The sequence below is a fragment of the Phalacrocorax aristotelis genome, chromosome 8, assembly GCF_949628215.1.
Source record: "Phalacrocorax aristotelis chromosome 8, bGulAri2.1, whole genome shotgun sequence".
NCBI lineage: Eukaryota > Metazoa > Chordata > Aves > Suliformes > Phalacrocoracidae > Phalacrocorax > Phalacrocorax aristotelis.
Window position 1 is genome coordinate 35,253,309 of NC_134283.1, and position 13,240 is coordinate 35,266,548.

The following is a 13,240-nucleotide window of genomic DNA, read 5'->3' on the forward strand; positions in this document are numbered from 1 at the left end:
ATTTTGAAAGAGGAAACGACTCCTGTTCTGTTGTGGTTTACAAATATTTAAATGCTTAAACTAATTGTCAGCCTCAATTTTGAATGAGGAAGCAAAATAAAATGCATGATGTGCTCAGAGCTTCTCATAGTACGTGCCAGGAGAAATCAAGTTTTGAAAACAGTTGGCCTGCTTTCAGACACAGATTTTAACGAGAGTAAAAGAGAAAGAATGTGCAAGTTTTGATTAGAAAGTTTGGCTGTATTCTGACAAGGGGTCCTGGAAGCCAGGACAGAAAAAATGTATTTTTTAGCAGTAGCATTGATTTTTTTGTTTGTTTTTGAAAACGAAAAGTAGGAAGCGGTGGGTAGCTGTCGAATAATTACAGAGAAGTATATGAGAGTTAGTATGAGAGAATCTGTGTTGTACACAGACTGCAGGATATCTGAAAGGCAATTTTAGTGGTCCAGACGTTTCCTCCTTGACTTTAAGTTTTTCAGCTGTTTATTTGCCAGTAATAATTTAACCCAAGGATTTTGTGGGTTGTGCAAAGCTTTTATAGCAACCTAATTTGAAGACAGAAATTAACACAATATTCCTCTACTTTCCTAGCGTTAGGGCTTTTACTGTTCAGATGAAGATCAGTGTTAGAGCATGCTTCAGCTTGGCAAGGTAGAGAGGATGGTGTGTTGCAGAATGTGTGAGGAGACCTGGGGCATGAGAAAAGATTCGTTTACTTATAGGTATTCACCCAGCAGAGGGTTAAGGAATAGATTTGAAAATAAATGTGCAAATTAAGAACTAAAATTGTTTTCAGAAAGTCTCTCTGAGTATACATATATACTTTGTCAGCCTCGTGTCAAAATGTTTTACCAATAATTAACAGAGAATGTGCAAGGAAGGCATGGTATTTTGGGCGGTGGGGAAGGTCAGCTTGTGAACACCATTTTAAATGACCTGGAGTATGAAAAGGCTTGAGAATCACTGAGCTAGTATAAAGGCGGTAAAACAAGGTCTTTTGGTCCTTATAACAATGTTTGAAAGGCTGTTTTCTTTCTCATTTAACATGCAGCAAGGACATATGGGAGAAGGCGAGGTAACAATATTCCTATTTAATTTTCTAATGTTGACAATGTCTCATGGAAGAAATAACATTAAGTTGTTACTAGAGGGCAAACTCCAAAATTTAAGATTATGAAGCATCAGTTTCACGTGAATTTTACATAGTCTGCATGCCATAAATAAACATTTTAACTGAATTAGGTAGTACTCCACAGTAGTACGATTGAGGCTGAAATGATCACAGTCCTTAGAGTGGACGTCATCTATATGATTTGTTACACTGGAGGGCTGTGTTGCTCTGTTTGTGTGTATGTTATGAATGCCAATGCTGGAAAAGTTTATTTTGGTTCTTTTGGGTGCTAGATGGTTTTCTTGATGCAGCATAAACTATAGTGAATATATGTCCTGGCCTGCTAGGTTAAAGAACCAGATCCTGCAAGCATGCATGTTGAATTGTCTAACAGCAGTGGTAATGCTGATGAACCTGAAAAAGTTTTTAGGTATGGAGAATTGCTCCCTTCCAACAATACCTGCAGGACTGGGGTCTTAAGGGATGAAACAGATGATGTGCATCAGTTCATTACGGGAAAACAAAATAACGTTTAAGACTACATTACAATATTTTTATTGTAGTAGGAACCAGGTTTGCCTAGCTACAGAAATAGGCCTGATTATAGTTGATTTTCATTTTAATTAAAGGTGTACAGAGATTCTTGCAATTTCAAATAAAGCAAGCTGACTGAGCCTTCCATTTTTTATTTGTGTAAATTCTATGGACTGTGGATTTTACAGTATTTTTTTTTTCTTGCTAGATGTTTTATTTTTTGCATGGAAAATATCTGGATATTGGAACTGGTCCAGTTTTCTGTTTACAAGATGTTTTCTTTTTAAAAATAAATTTATTTCAAAGGAAGGAAGCAAGAGCAGAATAAATGAACCTTACCATACATTACTGTGGTAGATTGTAATGAATCCTTAAAAAGCAGACATAGTATACTGCATCATAGGCAAAAGGAAATATATCCTAAAACTTGTAGCACACCTCATTTGTTTGCTTACTTTCCCTATATATATTTATTTATTCCTAAAATGCTCCTTAAATGAGTAGAAGTCTATTCAGTTTGTTGTCTAGATATTGAATACTGAAACTAAAGGGTGAATTCATGGAAGAGATCAGCTTGTGTGCTCTATTTATGGTATTGTACAGTTGCATTTATAAATCAAGAATCTTACTTAAAAGTAATAAATATTATTGAGGAAATCTACGATAAAGGATTGTAATAGAAGAATATTGAGCTGTGAGGGGAAGCATGCTTACAACATTTTCTCTTAGAGTGAGTCCATTAACGAAACTCTGTTGTAACATCTAAGTAAACTTGCTTCTAGGAATGACACAGTATTGCCTAGTTTTCAGTCTTCATTTGCAGTAAATTACAGTGGGTCTTCCTGTTTTTATCAGGATATTTTTGTTATTTACAAGTGGGTGGTTTATGATGTATTTTGATATCAGGTAATTTAAATGTGTAATATATTTAGCTGGTAGAATTCTTGTTTTCCCATATGCAGTGTGAAATTGTATCTACTCACTGTAAGAAGCTGTTCACTGGAAAATCACATATACAGCTTAGGTTTTAGTGATGTATGCTATTAAGAAAGTCACAGAAAAAAATTTGGCTTACATTCCATTGTGGTTTTACACCTTTTTTTTAAAAGAAATCTAATTGGAAACATGAAATATTATGGAAAATGGTCAACTTCAGCATCCCTTAGAAATACTGTTTTGTTTCAAATTTTCATTAGTTATAGTGCAGTTATGAAGAAGGTAGCAGTCTTTTCTCTGAAATTATGGATTTGAGTTATTGAATGATATTGAAAACTATAGGGATCATATGAAATTGAGAACATAACTGCTCATTAAAAGGGAAGATTGCAAACAGTTCTACAGCTAATGCAGCAACTAGCGTATTTTTTTTGAAAATGGTTTAAACAGCGTGTGCTTTGTTCTGGTAGTATGGTTTTTTTTTCTTTTTTTTTTCTACCCCCCTCTTCAGGTCAGTCTTCACTGTTTCCAATGGAAGACGGGTTCCTGGATGATGGACGTGGAGATCAGACTCTTCACAGTGGTTTAGGATCACCTCACTGCTTCTCCCATCAGAATGGAGAAAGAGTGGAACGATATTCCCGTAAAGTCTTTGTTGGCGGACTTCCACCAGATATTGATGAAGGTATGCCCAGAAAATCTTATCCTGAGTAGTTCCTTCTGGCTTAACAACAGAACTGTGGTGTGAAACCTTTTTTGTGTTTGCTAACAAAGGATTGATTTCCAAACTCCACGGGAAAGCTTTGATATATAAAGGGATCTTTGCATGTTACCCCTTCCAGTCCATGGCAAACATGACAGAATTCTAACTACTTAAGGCTATAGTGTTGTTCTGCCATCAAAGAACAAAATTGTATGTTACCATGCATTTAACTGTCTTTTACAGTATAAAAAAAAATATTAAAAAAAGGATAGTGGTGCAAAAATAAACAAGTAAATATCACCTGTTGAAACACATAAATACATTGCAATCATTTTATAGGCACCAGAAGCTAGTAGTAGGAAAAGTATTGCTAGTAGTTTTATAAAGTCTGTATAGCATACTAAGTCATAGCTCTTTATTTGGATGCATATGTGTAGTTCTCAGAGGCTGTTTTCAGCAATTATTATGTCCTGTGGTAGCTTCTAATGTGTGCATCGTGAGGGCTCAGGAATGAATCTGTACAGAGGCGGCTGGATACAGGGAGGAACCAGGAATCTGTGGTGGGTCCGTCATACAGACCAAAGTGGCAGAACACTGCAGTTGTTATTTAAAGGAAAAAAAAAACAGCAGAAGTGTCATGAAGCAGTCAAATATAATATGGTCTTACAGGAGGAAAAATGGTCTTATAGTCTCTCTTTCTTTGTTGATGTTGGGGTTTTGTTTTTTAACTTTGTCACCTTTGTTGTTTTAAAAGCAGATGAGCCCATGAATAGTTTGGTCTCTGTGGTCCCTAGCTATTGAAGAATAGGACCTTTCCTAAACCTGTGCTAGGAAGGTAGCTTCAATTCTTCAGAGTTGCTTCTGTCAGCGCTCTTCCTGTTAAATGCACAAGTATGAATTAGAATAAGGAGTATATGATTTAAAATCTACGTCACGGCTGAATTTTTGAGTTTTTTCTGATCCTGTTTCTAGAAAGCATTTTATATATGTGCTTTAACATTAAATTTGTGTTAAGTGCTGTTCTGAACGGAGTTTTGTTTTAAGAACAGGTATGTAGGGAGTATTGTTCTCCTTGGTTTATATCTTCATCAGCATGTAACCTTGATACAGTACCATTGCTGTATACCTTCCTGATGATCTGAAGTACACACAGCAGCTGTCAGTACAGTGGTTTGTCAGTTGCTATTTCATTAGCAATGTCATCAAAGACTGTAAACAAACTGAAAAAGACATAGTTAGTAACACCTTTTCAGACCCCTAACTGATTTTGAGGAAGGAGAAAATCCTCTAAATTGTATATTAGGCACCCCCAATAGTGTGCAAGTACAGAATGTATTACCATAAACAGAACACAGATGAGCAGTGTGCCAGTTTAGATGACATTCCAGTAATGTGAAGTTTGTCGTTTTAGTTTCAATTTTTTAACAAAAAATTCTTGTCCAGAGAACTTCAACTAGCGATGGTTCAAGTGTGTTTGTGGAGAGGAAAAGGGAATAATCACTTGTTTTCAAGGAGAACAGAATTGCAGCTAGAAGACTTCTATGGGAGTAGGATGTGCAAATTTACACCAGTAATTTGAGGTCAAAGGCAGAATTGAAATGGATGCAAGAATTGCTTCTTGATATAGTAATATGTTCTTGCGATCTCTCCTATAAAATTACATAACTGTGTCCTGCAAGTTTACTCTGTCAGTTTGAGGTCAAGCTCAGATAGTGTTCGCACACGTGGCACTGGCATGTGATATGAACAGGCATGTCTGGGTCTTGTGATAGTACCTTCAATTTTTTCCAGTCTTTCTGCAATTATAGGGCGTATTGGCAGAGCTGATTGCTTACTGGCAAGTCAGATAATTGTCTCTAAACTCTTTATGAGAGAATAGTTGAAGCTGGGTTATTACAGCTGTATAGATGCAGTGACTCCGTTTCTGCGAATTAGTGGGTTACAAGCTTTTATTTACAATCATCAGTAGAAAGGAAAGCTTGATCTTTGACCTGTCTTGTTTCCTAATGTGTGTTCTGACTTGTCATAAAGGTTCACTGTCAGCTAGTAAGCATTGCTGTGAGCTGCTGAATCTTTAGAGTCACAGAATGTTTATTTATAGGGTGAAGCTATCTGAAATCAGTGTTCGTCAAGTGTCTTCCATTCAGTTTATTTTAATTGCAACTCGTGCCTTTTCCCTTCTATCTTTACAGATGAGATCACTGCTAGTTTTCGTCGCTTTGGACCTTTGATTGTAGACTGGCCACACAAGGCAGAGAGCAAATCTTATTTTCCTCCTAAAGGTAAATATCTGATACCAATAACATTTGAGCATTTTCAAATAATTTTTCTTGATAAGACTCCATTTTAGACAAGATTTTTGTGACAATGACCCGATGTTTAGGGGGCAAAAAGTTGAGTCCTTGGGACTGTTAAAAACTGGTGGAATTTAGGATGTGACTTTGCAGTTATCCTGCACTAAAAGAATTCTTCCTTAACTTCCTGTTTTTAGTTTATTCCATTTTCTTTTTTTCTGCCCCTGTTGTTCTTCATTTTTATAATAATTGTCGAGACTAGCCCTCTTTAAAGGGACTGAAAGCCCTCCAGAAAAGCTGGGAAGGAAGTACCTTATGTTAACAATCATCCTGGCAGGTTTGCCTCTACAGCTGTGACTTTTGTTCAGGTCATACTGCTGGCTTATCGTTTTCAAAGGAAATGGGGAGAGAGTGTGCTGAACAGCAAGCTCCCTGCTTTCCTTCATGTCTCTGCAGAGGACTTGCAGGGGCTGGGTTGGAAATGTGTGACAGCATCTCGAAGTTTGTGCCATACTGTATGGTAGCATGATGACTTGGTGCCAAGCATAATTCTGGGTTAAATTATTATCCTATAGGCAAATAGACAAAATAAGTTAGGTGTTTGTTTTCCCTTTTGTAGGATATGCGTTTTTGCTGTTCCAAGATGAAAGCTCTGTACAGGCACTGATTGATGCATGTATTGAAGAAGATGGAAAGCTCTATCTTTGTGTTTCCAGCCCCACTATCAAAGACAAACCGGTAGGTAGAGTTGTCAGGGCCTGCACAATTCCTGTATGATACCCAGCAGTTGTTCTGTTCAGATGCCTTTTTTCCCTTTTCTTCTGTCTTCAGAGTGCTAATGTTTAAATTTCTTTGAGGTCAAATTAAGTTCTCAAAGAGAAAATCAACTTATTTTTAAACTAGATATTATGAAGTTTTTTAGTCTAGTTACAATTGATATTTTTGTGAGAGAAAGGTTTACTAAATTTCACCATTGCTGATGTAATAAATATATTTCCAGGCAGGTATTTCGTGCTTATTATTGAATAAAATGTAGAATTCATATTGTCTGAGTGTTGCATGTAACATGTTTGACAGAGACAAATTAAATCCAAAAAAACATAACGTGGTGGCATTGAATGGTAAATTATTAGTACAAATGGTTTGGGGGCTGACGCATGTCTGTTCATAGTTAGAGAGACTTCTGCTATATTCCCATACTTCAAATTTGGCCAGCTGTAGGCAAATACAAAGCAGCTAGTTTTGCATGGTAAGTAAACATGCAACTTTGTGCACTGGGGCCTGTTGCACTGAGATAACGCTAGTCTAGTGCTTACACTTGGCTAGAACAACACAAATAGCACAGATATGTATGCACCAGTGTGGCTCATACAGCAGAGTTCAGTCATGATTAAGGAAATGTGTACGTAGAGGGTGAGTTTTTTCCCTGAAGTTTGAGTAACAAGGAAGTGGTGAAATTTAGTATGATCAAGTGGTCTGTCTTAACAGAGCCTATTACCATTCCATTTTGAGAAATGATTGCTGAATGAGTAGAAAATTAGTTTAGAAAGTACAACCGTTTAAGAGGTTTCTTCTTTGTAGGACACTGTTTTAACTTATATTACTGAGATATTTTGAATTGTGAATGGTTAAAAAAAACAGGCTTTTTGTCCATAGGTTCAGATCCGGCCTTGGAACCTTAGTGATAGTGATTTTGTTATGGATGGTTCACAACCTCTTGACCCACGAAAAACCATTTTTGTTGGTGGTGTTCCTCGGCCTTTACGAGCAGGTACACTGCGTGTTCCGCAGCACTGGGCATGTTGAATAAGCAGTCTGATTTGGGGAGCAACGGGGGAAACAAGTTATCTCAGCAAGGGAAGTATTAAGTGTTCTTGACACTTATAGTGGGGGATGTGAATAAAAATTACTGTTTCCTTTGATGCTTTTAGAAGAATTACCAAGTCTACACCACTGTTTTGTTTTCCTTTCTGGTTTAGTGGAACTTGCAATGATAATGGATCGGCTGTATGGAGGGGTGTGCTATGCTGGAATTGACACAGACCCCGAGCTGAAGTACCCAAAAGGAGCTGGGCGGGTTGCGTTTTCTAATCAACAGAGTTACATAGCTGCTATCAGTGCTCGCTTTGTTCAGCTGCAGCATGGAGAGATAGATAAACGGGTAAGGTCTTCAAGCATATTCTATTTTTGTTCAGTGCTTTCTCTAGAAATGCTTTTCCATGTAAATGTGTGTCATTGTGAAGACTGTAAATGTTATATCAGATTAATTGCGTATTTAGGGCTAGATTGTGCCACTTAGATACAACACGGATCAAAAATGAAGGAGTGGTACAGAGCTGTTGCTTCTGGAACGTGGGAGGCAACTGTGAAGCAGACTTTCTCAAATCGCTTAGCATAATGGGAAGCATGTCAGCTGCCTTGCCCTTTTATAAGAATATTGCACTCGTCATATACTCCCACTGCAAGTACTTGCCCTTGTAGTGTTTGTATAATGTCAGGGAGTAAGATATCTGCCAAGCATGGAGAAGTCTTAACTCCTGTCTGCATCTTTTGAGGCAGTGGGCAGAATCTGGCCTTTGTGTTACACATTGTGTGCTGGGTGTTCCTAAAGGGCATCATAGTAATTCACTGTAAACTCGTTAGTGTGCATTACAGCCGCACGGTCATCCTCCACAGCTTACGTAAAGGCTGTGTCTACTTATTTCATTCCTTTATTATTATACTTCAAAGGAATATGCCAAATGGACCTGCAGTTTGCTTGCCTCTGCCCTCTCATCTGCATAAAATGTGAATTTGCCAATTACAGTGATCTTTGGGCCCCAGTTTTGAGAAAGTCAGATCCTCACATCTGCCATTCTGTCTACTTCATGCTTTGTCTCTGGATTTTTCTTACACAACTGTGATTATTGATCTTAATTTTATAATTACTACAGAGGACAACCCTCAAACTTGGCTGATTAGCTGATTATCATTTCACTTCTGCTTTGGCTGTAAAGCTTGGGTAAAAGAATTGTAACAACAATTTGACTGGCCCTGTGAATTGGAATGTCTTTGTTCTAGTCTTGGCTCTGAAATAAGTTCTGTACAGCTTTGAACAAATAATTTGGGCCACCCTTGTGCAACTTCTGCTTGCATAAGCAGACATTTGGGTGAATAGGTCCATTGAAGCTGGTGGGACTACAAATTCAAGTACGTACTTGTGAACTCTAGCAAAAATTTTGCAACCTATTTCCCCTTCCTTCTTTTCTCCCACTCCTCCTTATTTCCTCATTTTGTGTGTAGTTAAGTTCTCAGAGGATTCATTATAAGAGGGGTTGGTGCATGAGAGATACAAAAGTGCAATAGCGGCAATACTACTTTTATTAATAATTTTTTCCAATGAAGTTTTTTCTGTAAAAATAAAAATGAAATTACAAAGAAGAGGGATCTCCTGTAAAACTAGGCAAGGAGGTGCTGCTAAAGGGTGTGCCCTTCAAAGAGATAATGCCAATAAAATGCTCAGTGGCCTGCAGCACCCACCACTTCAGACCTTCTGATGAGTGCTGCCACCATAAGTGTGCCTGATGAAGTTGCTGTAGTTTAAGCTATTTCTCTGTAGTTGGGCAACCTCGATACACTTAGTGCAAGTAACAATTGCAGGCCATATTTGGCACATGCACTTCAGCACACATTGAATAAATGTGCTGAGGAGTCTAACTGTTATCTGTGTGTTGCAGACTTGCACAAAACCCAGACCGCAGTAACAGGCTAAAGCAAGCAGAGGTATAAATTACCTGTGCCGTAGTTTGGCCTCTGAATATGCCTGAGTAGACAAAATAGAGACGCAGAATTGCCATGTTAAGATGGTGTGCATAACATATTTGTAGGTTCTCTTCTTAGCTGGTGAAGGGAGAATGTGGTGTTAGGAATACTTGTCTGCCTCTGCTCTTTTATAATTTCATTCTTCTGAGTTGGCATGGAGGGGTGTTTGAGAAATGGAATGCTAGCAGTGGAAGAGGAGGAAAATTGAGGCCAAAAAAAAGGCTGGTGTACTGTTTTCAAGTAGTTTATATGTACTATAAGCACAAATGGCATCAAACTACTGTAGTGCCCTTTCTGGACTGTGATAAATTGGCTAAGTTTAAAAACACAGGAACTTTTGAACGTCCTTATTGGAATGAGCTGGCATACCTCTGAGGTTTGAGGGATACAGAAAGGAGCATCTCTAAGCCATATGCAGAGATAACAGGTTAACAGTAGAGACACCAGTCACAGTCTGGATATTTGGAAATGTATGTGAAAACACCTAATTAAATGAGCTTCAGAGAAGGCTCACAAACACTTCTAGAACAGGAACTTGTACCTGTACTTTTTTAACATGAAGTTCTGTGTTGCTCTTCTGGTGTCACATGGACCTTTCACAGTTCTGTGGAGCGAAGGAATGGGAGTGGAGGTGATTACTGGTTTTGAGGTGAAACTGAGCCTTTAGGGGATGGCAGTACTGCAGTTGTGATTTAAACACATAGGCATGTCTAAACGAGCTGTGCTCTAGCCAGCTTGGTTACTGCGAGCAGTAAGCTTTGCTGTGCTGTCACAGAGAAAACACTCCGGAGTGCTGCGAGCAGAGTTTTGTAGCCCACACTACAGCAGGCTTGGTTTTGGTATGCAAATGTCTAGATTAAAAGCTAGCAGTCTGCAGATGTTGCAGTGTAGATGTATCCTTGGAGCACCAGCTGGTAAGTTCCTGTGAGTCATTATCAGTTAAGAACTTGAAGAAATTTCTCTTCTCCTTTCTTGTTTGCTGTACTGAATTACTGCTCATCATCTGGCCCTTAATGTCAACAGCGTAGGTGGCCATCAGTCCCATTCTAAGCGTCTCATTTGATCCCAACAAGATTAGGTAGGTTTGCTTTTGCTGAGAGGACTAAGGCTCAGAAAAAGAAAACAGAAATGTGCTGTTCGTTAAGTTGATACATGAAATTTTTTTAAGTTGGAAATTCAGACGCTGAAATTTGCAGACCATGTGCATATTTAATCTGCAGTTACAATGTTGTGTAAACAGTTTGCATTCCTACCTGAAAGGAGGGGAGCTTAATTGTGTATCACCATACTTGAAAATAAATCCCCAGTATTCTCCAGGGTTTTGATGTGAGCCTGTGTATGAGTTCTGTAACAATAGATTGATTCATCCTTTCTGTGAATCAGTGACAGCATGTGTGACACTGATGGTCAGCATTGATTTCTGAGGTTTTTTAAGGCTCAAGGAGGACAGTGGGAGCAGGATTGTTTTCAAGTTAAGTGCCTGTAATTTTGGGTGTTTAATGACGATGATCATGTGTAATGAGGGGGAAAATTCTGGAGTGTGATGTTCCCCACTACAGAACGGCAATCGCTATCCTGCTAGAACACAGGTAGTAAATAGTGTGGAATTGTCATTATTTACATTGTTATTAAGAACTGTAAACTTTCTTCTCACTTTCTGAATACAGGTGGAAGTTAAGCCATATGTCTTGGATGATCAGCTTTGTGATGAATGTCAGGGGGCCCGTTGCGGTGGAAAATTTGCTCCATTTTTCTGTGCTAATGTTACCTGTCTGCAGTATTACTGTGAATATTGCTGGGCTGCTATACATTCACGCGCTGGCAGGGAATTCCACAAGCCCCTGGTGAAGGAGGGAGGAGATCGCCCAAGACATATTTCATTCCGCTGGAACTAAATGATCACTGCAGTGCTCATATGCAGGCCTCAAATTAAGTGCACTCTTCTGTTATCCTGATTGTCCCTACCCCACCCTACCCTTTCTCTTATTCAAGATAGCATGTCTTTTTGTAGTAGTCTGTAATTTAACAATAGTATAATGAAAGAATGACCTATAATATGGGTATTTTGTAGATTCTTGTCATTGAAAACTGTATTGGGAACTCCTTTTCGTATTGATAACATGTTGCAAAGTGAGATGCATTCTCTTGTCTTTCCTACTGAGAGGATACTTAATTTCGTGCAACATTTTCTAAGAGGAGAGAAAAATATTAAGAGAATTGAAACAATAGAGTATTTTGGGTTTTTAATTAAATTATTGTTAATAAAGAACATAAGAATACTTTTATTAAAATAACCGTGTAACAGTAACACTATCAGTCTGTTCTGACACTTTTCCCCCAGGGAAGCCTGTTTTTGCCTCTCTTTTTGTTTCGACTTCAGATTTTTCCAGCAACAGATGAAGTTAGCATTTACCTACCAACAGGAAAGAGCATGTTTAAAGCAACAAAAATGCATGAGCAAGGTTGAAGCAGCATTATAATAAGGATCTTTTTTAAAAAAATCTGTTAAGGGTTTTGAGGCTGAAATTTTAGCTCGGTATGTATCTGACCGTGCCTCTGACACCACCCACATCCAAATTACTAATGAGATAGGCAGAGCTTACTATATTTTCATCAAAATGATTACATTTTAAGAACTCCTGAATGTAAAAGTTGAGTAAAGTTACTACTGAGGGGGGAGTGCACTTTTTTTTTCTTTTAAGAGAGCTCAATTGTCTGGTTACAGCCCTAGAAATCCTACCAAAGCTAGATTAATGACAACTAGTTAACTGGCATTTCCTCTCCTGAAGGATAAATATATAGATTTTATTTTTGATGGCTATATATAACTCTATATCCTAATATACTAACATTCATCAGGGGCCAGCCTTTGCTCTCCATTTTGACGTGAAAAAGTAGAAAACCTAAAGATACCTCAAGGATATCGCTGATTTTTACTGAAGTTTTGATATTCCATTGTGTCACACAAACTAAAATTGGCTGCTTATTCGTTTCCCATCTTGGATGTAATGTTAGTTTTAAATACCCTCTAACTTAGTTGTAACAGAAGGCATGAACCTAAGCAGTTTCCAAGTCTTGTTTTGCACTGTTTTCTGAATTTGTGCATGAAATGGTGCAAGTGTGCATATGCCTTTCTTACTCTTCCTGTAGAAAGAATCCTAACTAAGTTTCCACCTCTTCAGAACTTAATATGGGGAAATAAAGAAACACAGGTATTTGAAGTGCCAACATTGCTAAGTTAATGCCTGCTTTATTATAAATAAGTTCTACCTTGAGAAGCATTAACACAGTACATGGTAATTAAACGATGAAGAGTGGGTGCAGGGGTTTAGTTTGAAATAGTTGAATGAAGGAGTAGTTCTGAAAATTATTTTTATTACTTTTAAACTAATGCCCTGGCCAACTTCTCTAATGATTATTTAGCAGTGTGCAAACAAACAAACGTAGTGGCAATCTTCTGAACTGCCCAAGTGGCGTGGTACCATCCTAGATTCTCTCAAACCAAAGACTTGCCTCAGCACTGCTTGGGAAACATCTGCTCTGTTAAAAGCCTTTGTCGCCCCCCCCCATCCTGTTCCCCCAGCGCAGATTATCTTTATGAGAAGCAGTTTTTATTTTCAATACAGGCTTTAATGAACTATACCTTACTAAGTTCCAAAGGTCAAAATGGAGACATTTGCTGTCTACTAGTCAAGTATAGAAAGGGAGCTGCTTTTAATGAAATCCCTGAAAATATTGACAACAGTAATGCAAATGCAGAGTGCTCTTGTGTAGATTGTCAGGGACTTTTTTTTCTCTGAAGTACATAATTATAGTTGGAATGTTCCTTTAATTTTTTTAATGCTTGTAGGTGGCTTGGGG

At 38.1% G+C, this 13,240-nt stretch overlaps 1 protein-coding gene across 1 annotated transcript in view; it reads left to right on the forward strand.

The window, feature by feature from the left end:
• Positions 1 to 12,281, forward strand: part of CPEB4 (cytoplasmic polyadenylation element binding protein 4) — a 40,220-nt gene extending 27,939 nt beyond the window's left edge. Inside the window, exons 3-8 of the mRNA XM_075102452.1 lie at positions 3,093 to 3,266; positions 5,477 to 5,566; positions 6,198 to 6,316; positions 7,235 to 7,349; positions 7,558 to 7,739; positions 11,047 to 12,281. Of these exons, the coding sequence (XP_074958553.1) occupies positions 3,093 to 3,266; positions 5,477 to 5,566; positions 6,198 to 6,316; positions 7,235 to 7,349; positions 7,558 to 7,739; positions 11,047 to 11,274 (908 nt within the window). The 3' untranslated portion in view covers positions 11,275 to 12,281. The remainder of the gene's footprint in view (positions 1 to 3,092; positions 3,267 to 5,476; positions 5,567 to 6,197; positions 6,317 to 7,234; positions 7,350 to 7,557; positions 7,740 to 11,046) is intronic.
• Positions 12,282 to 13,240: the final 959 nt, after the last annotated feature.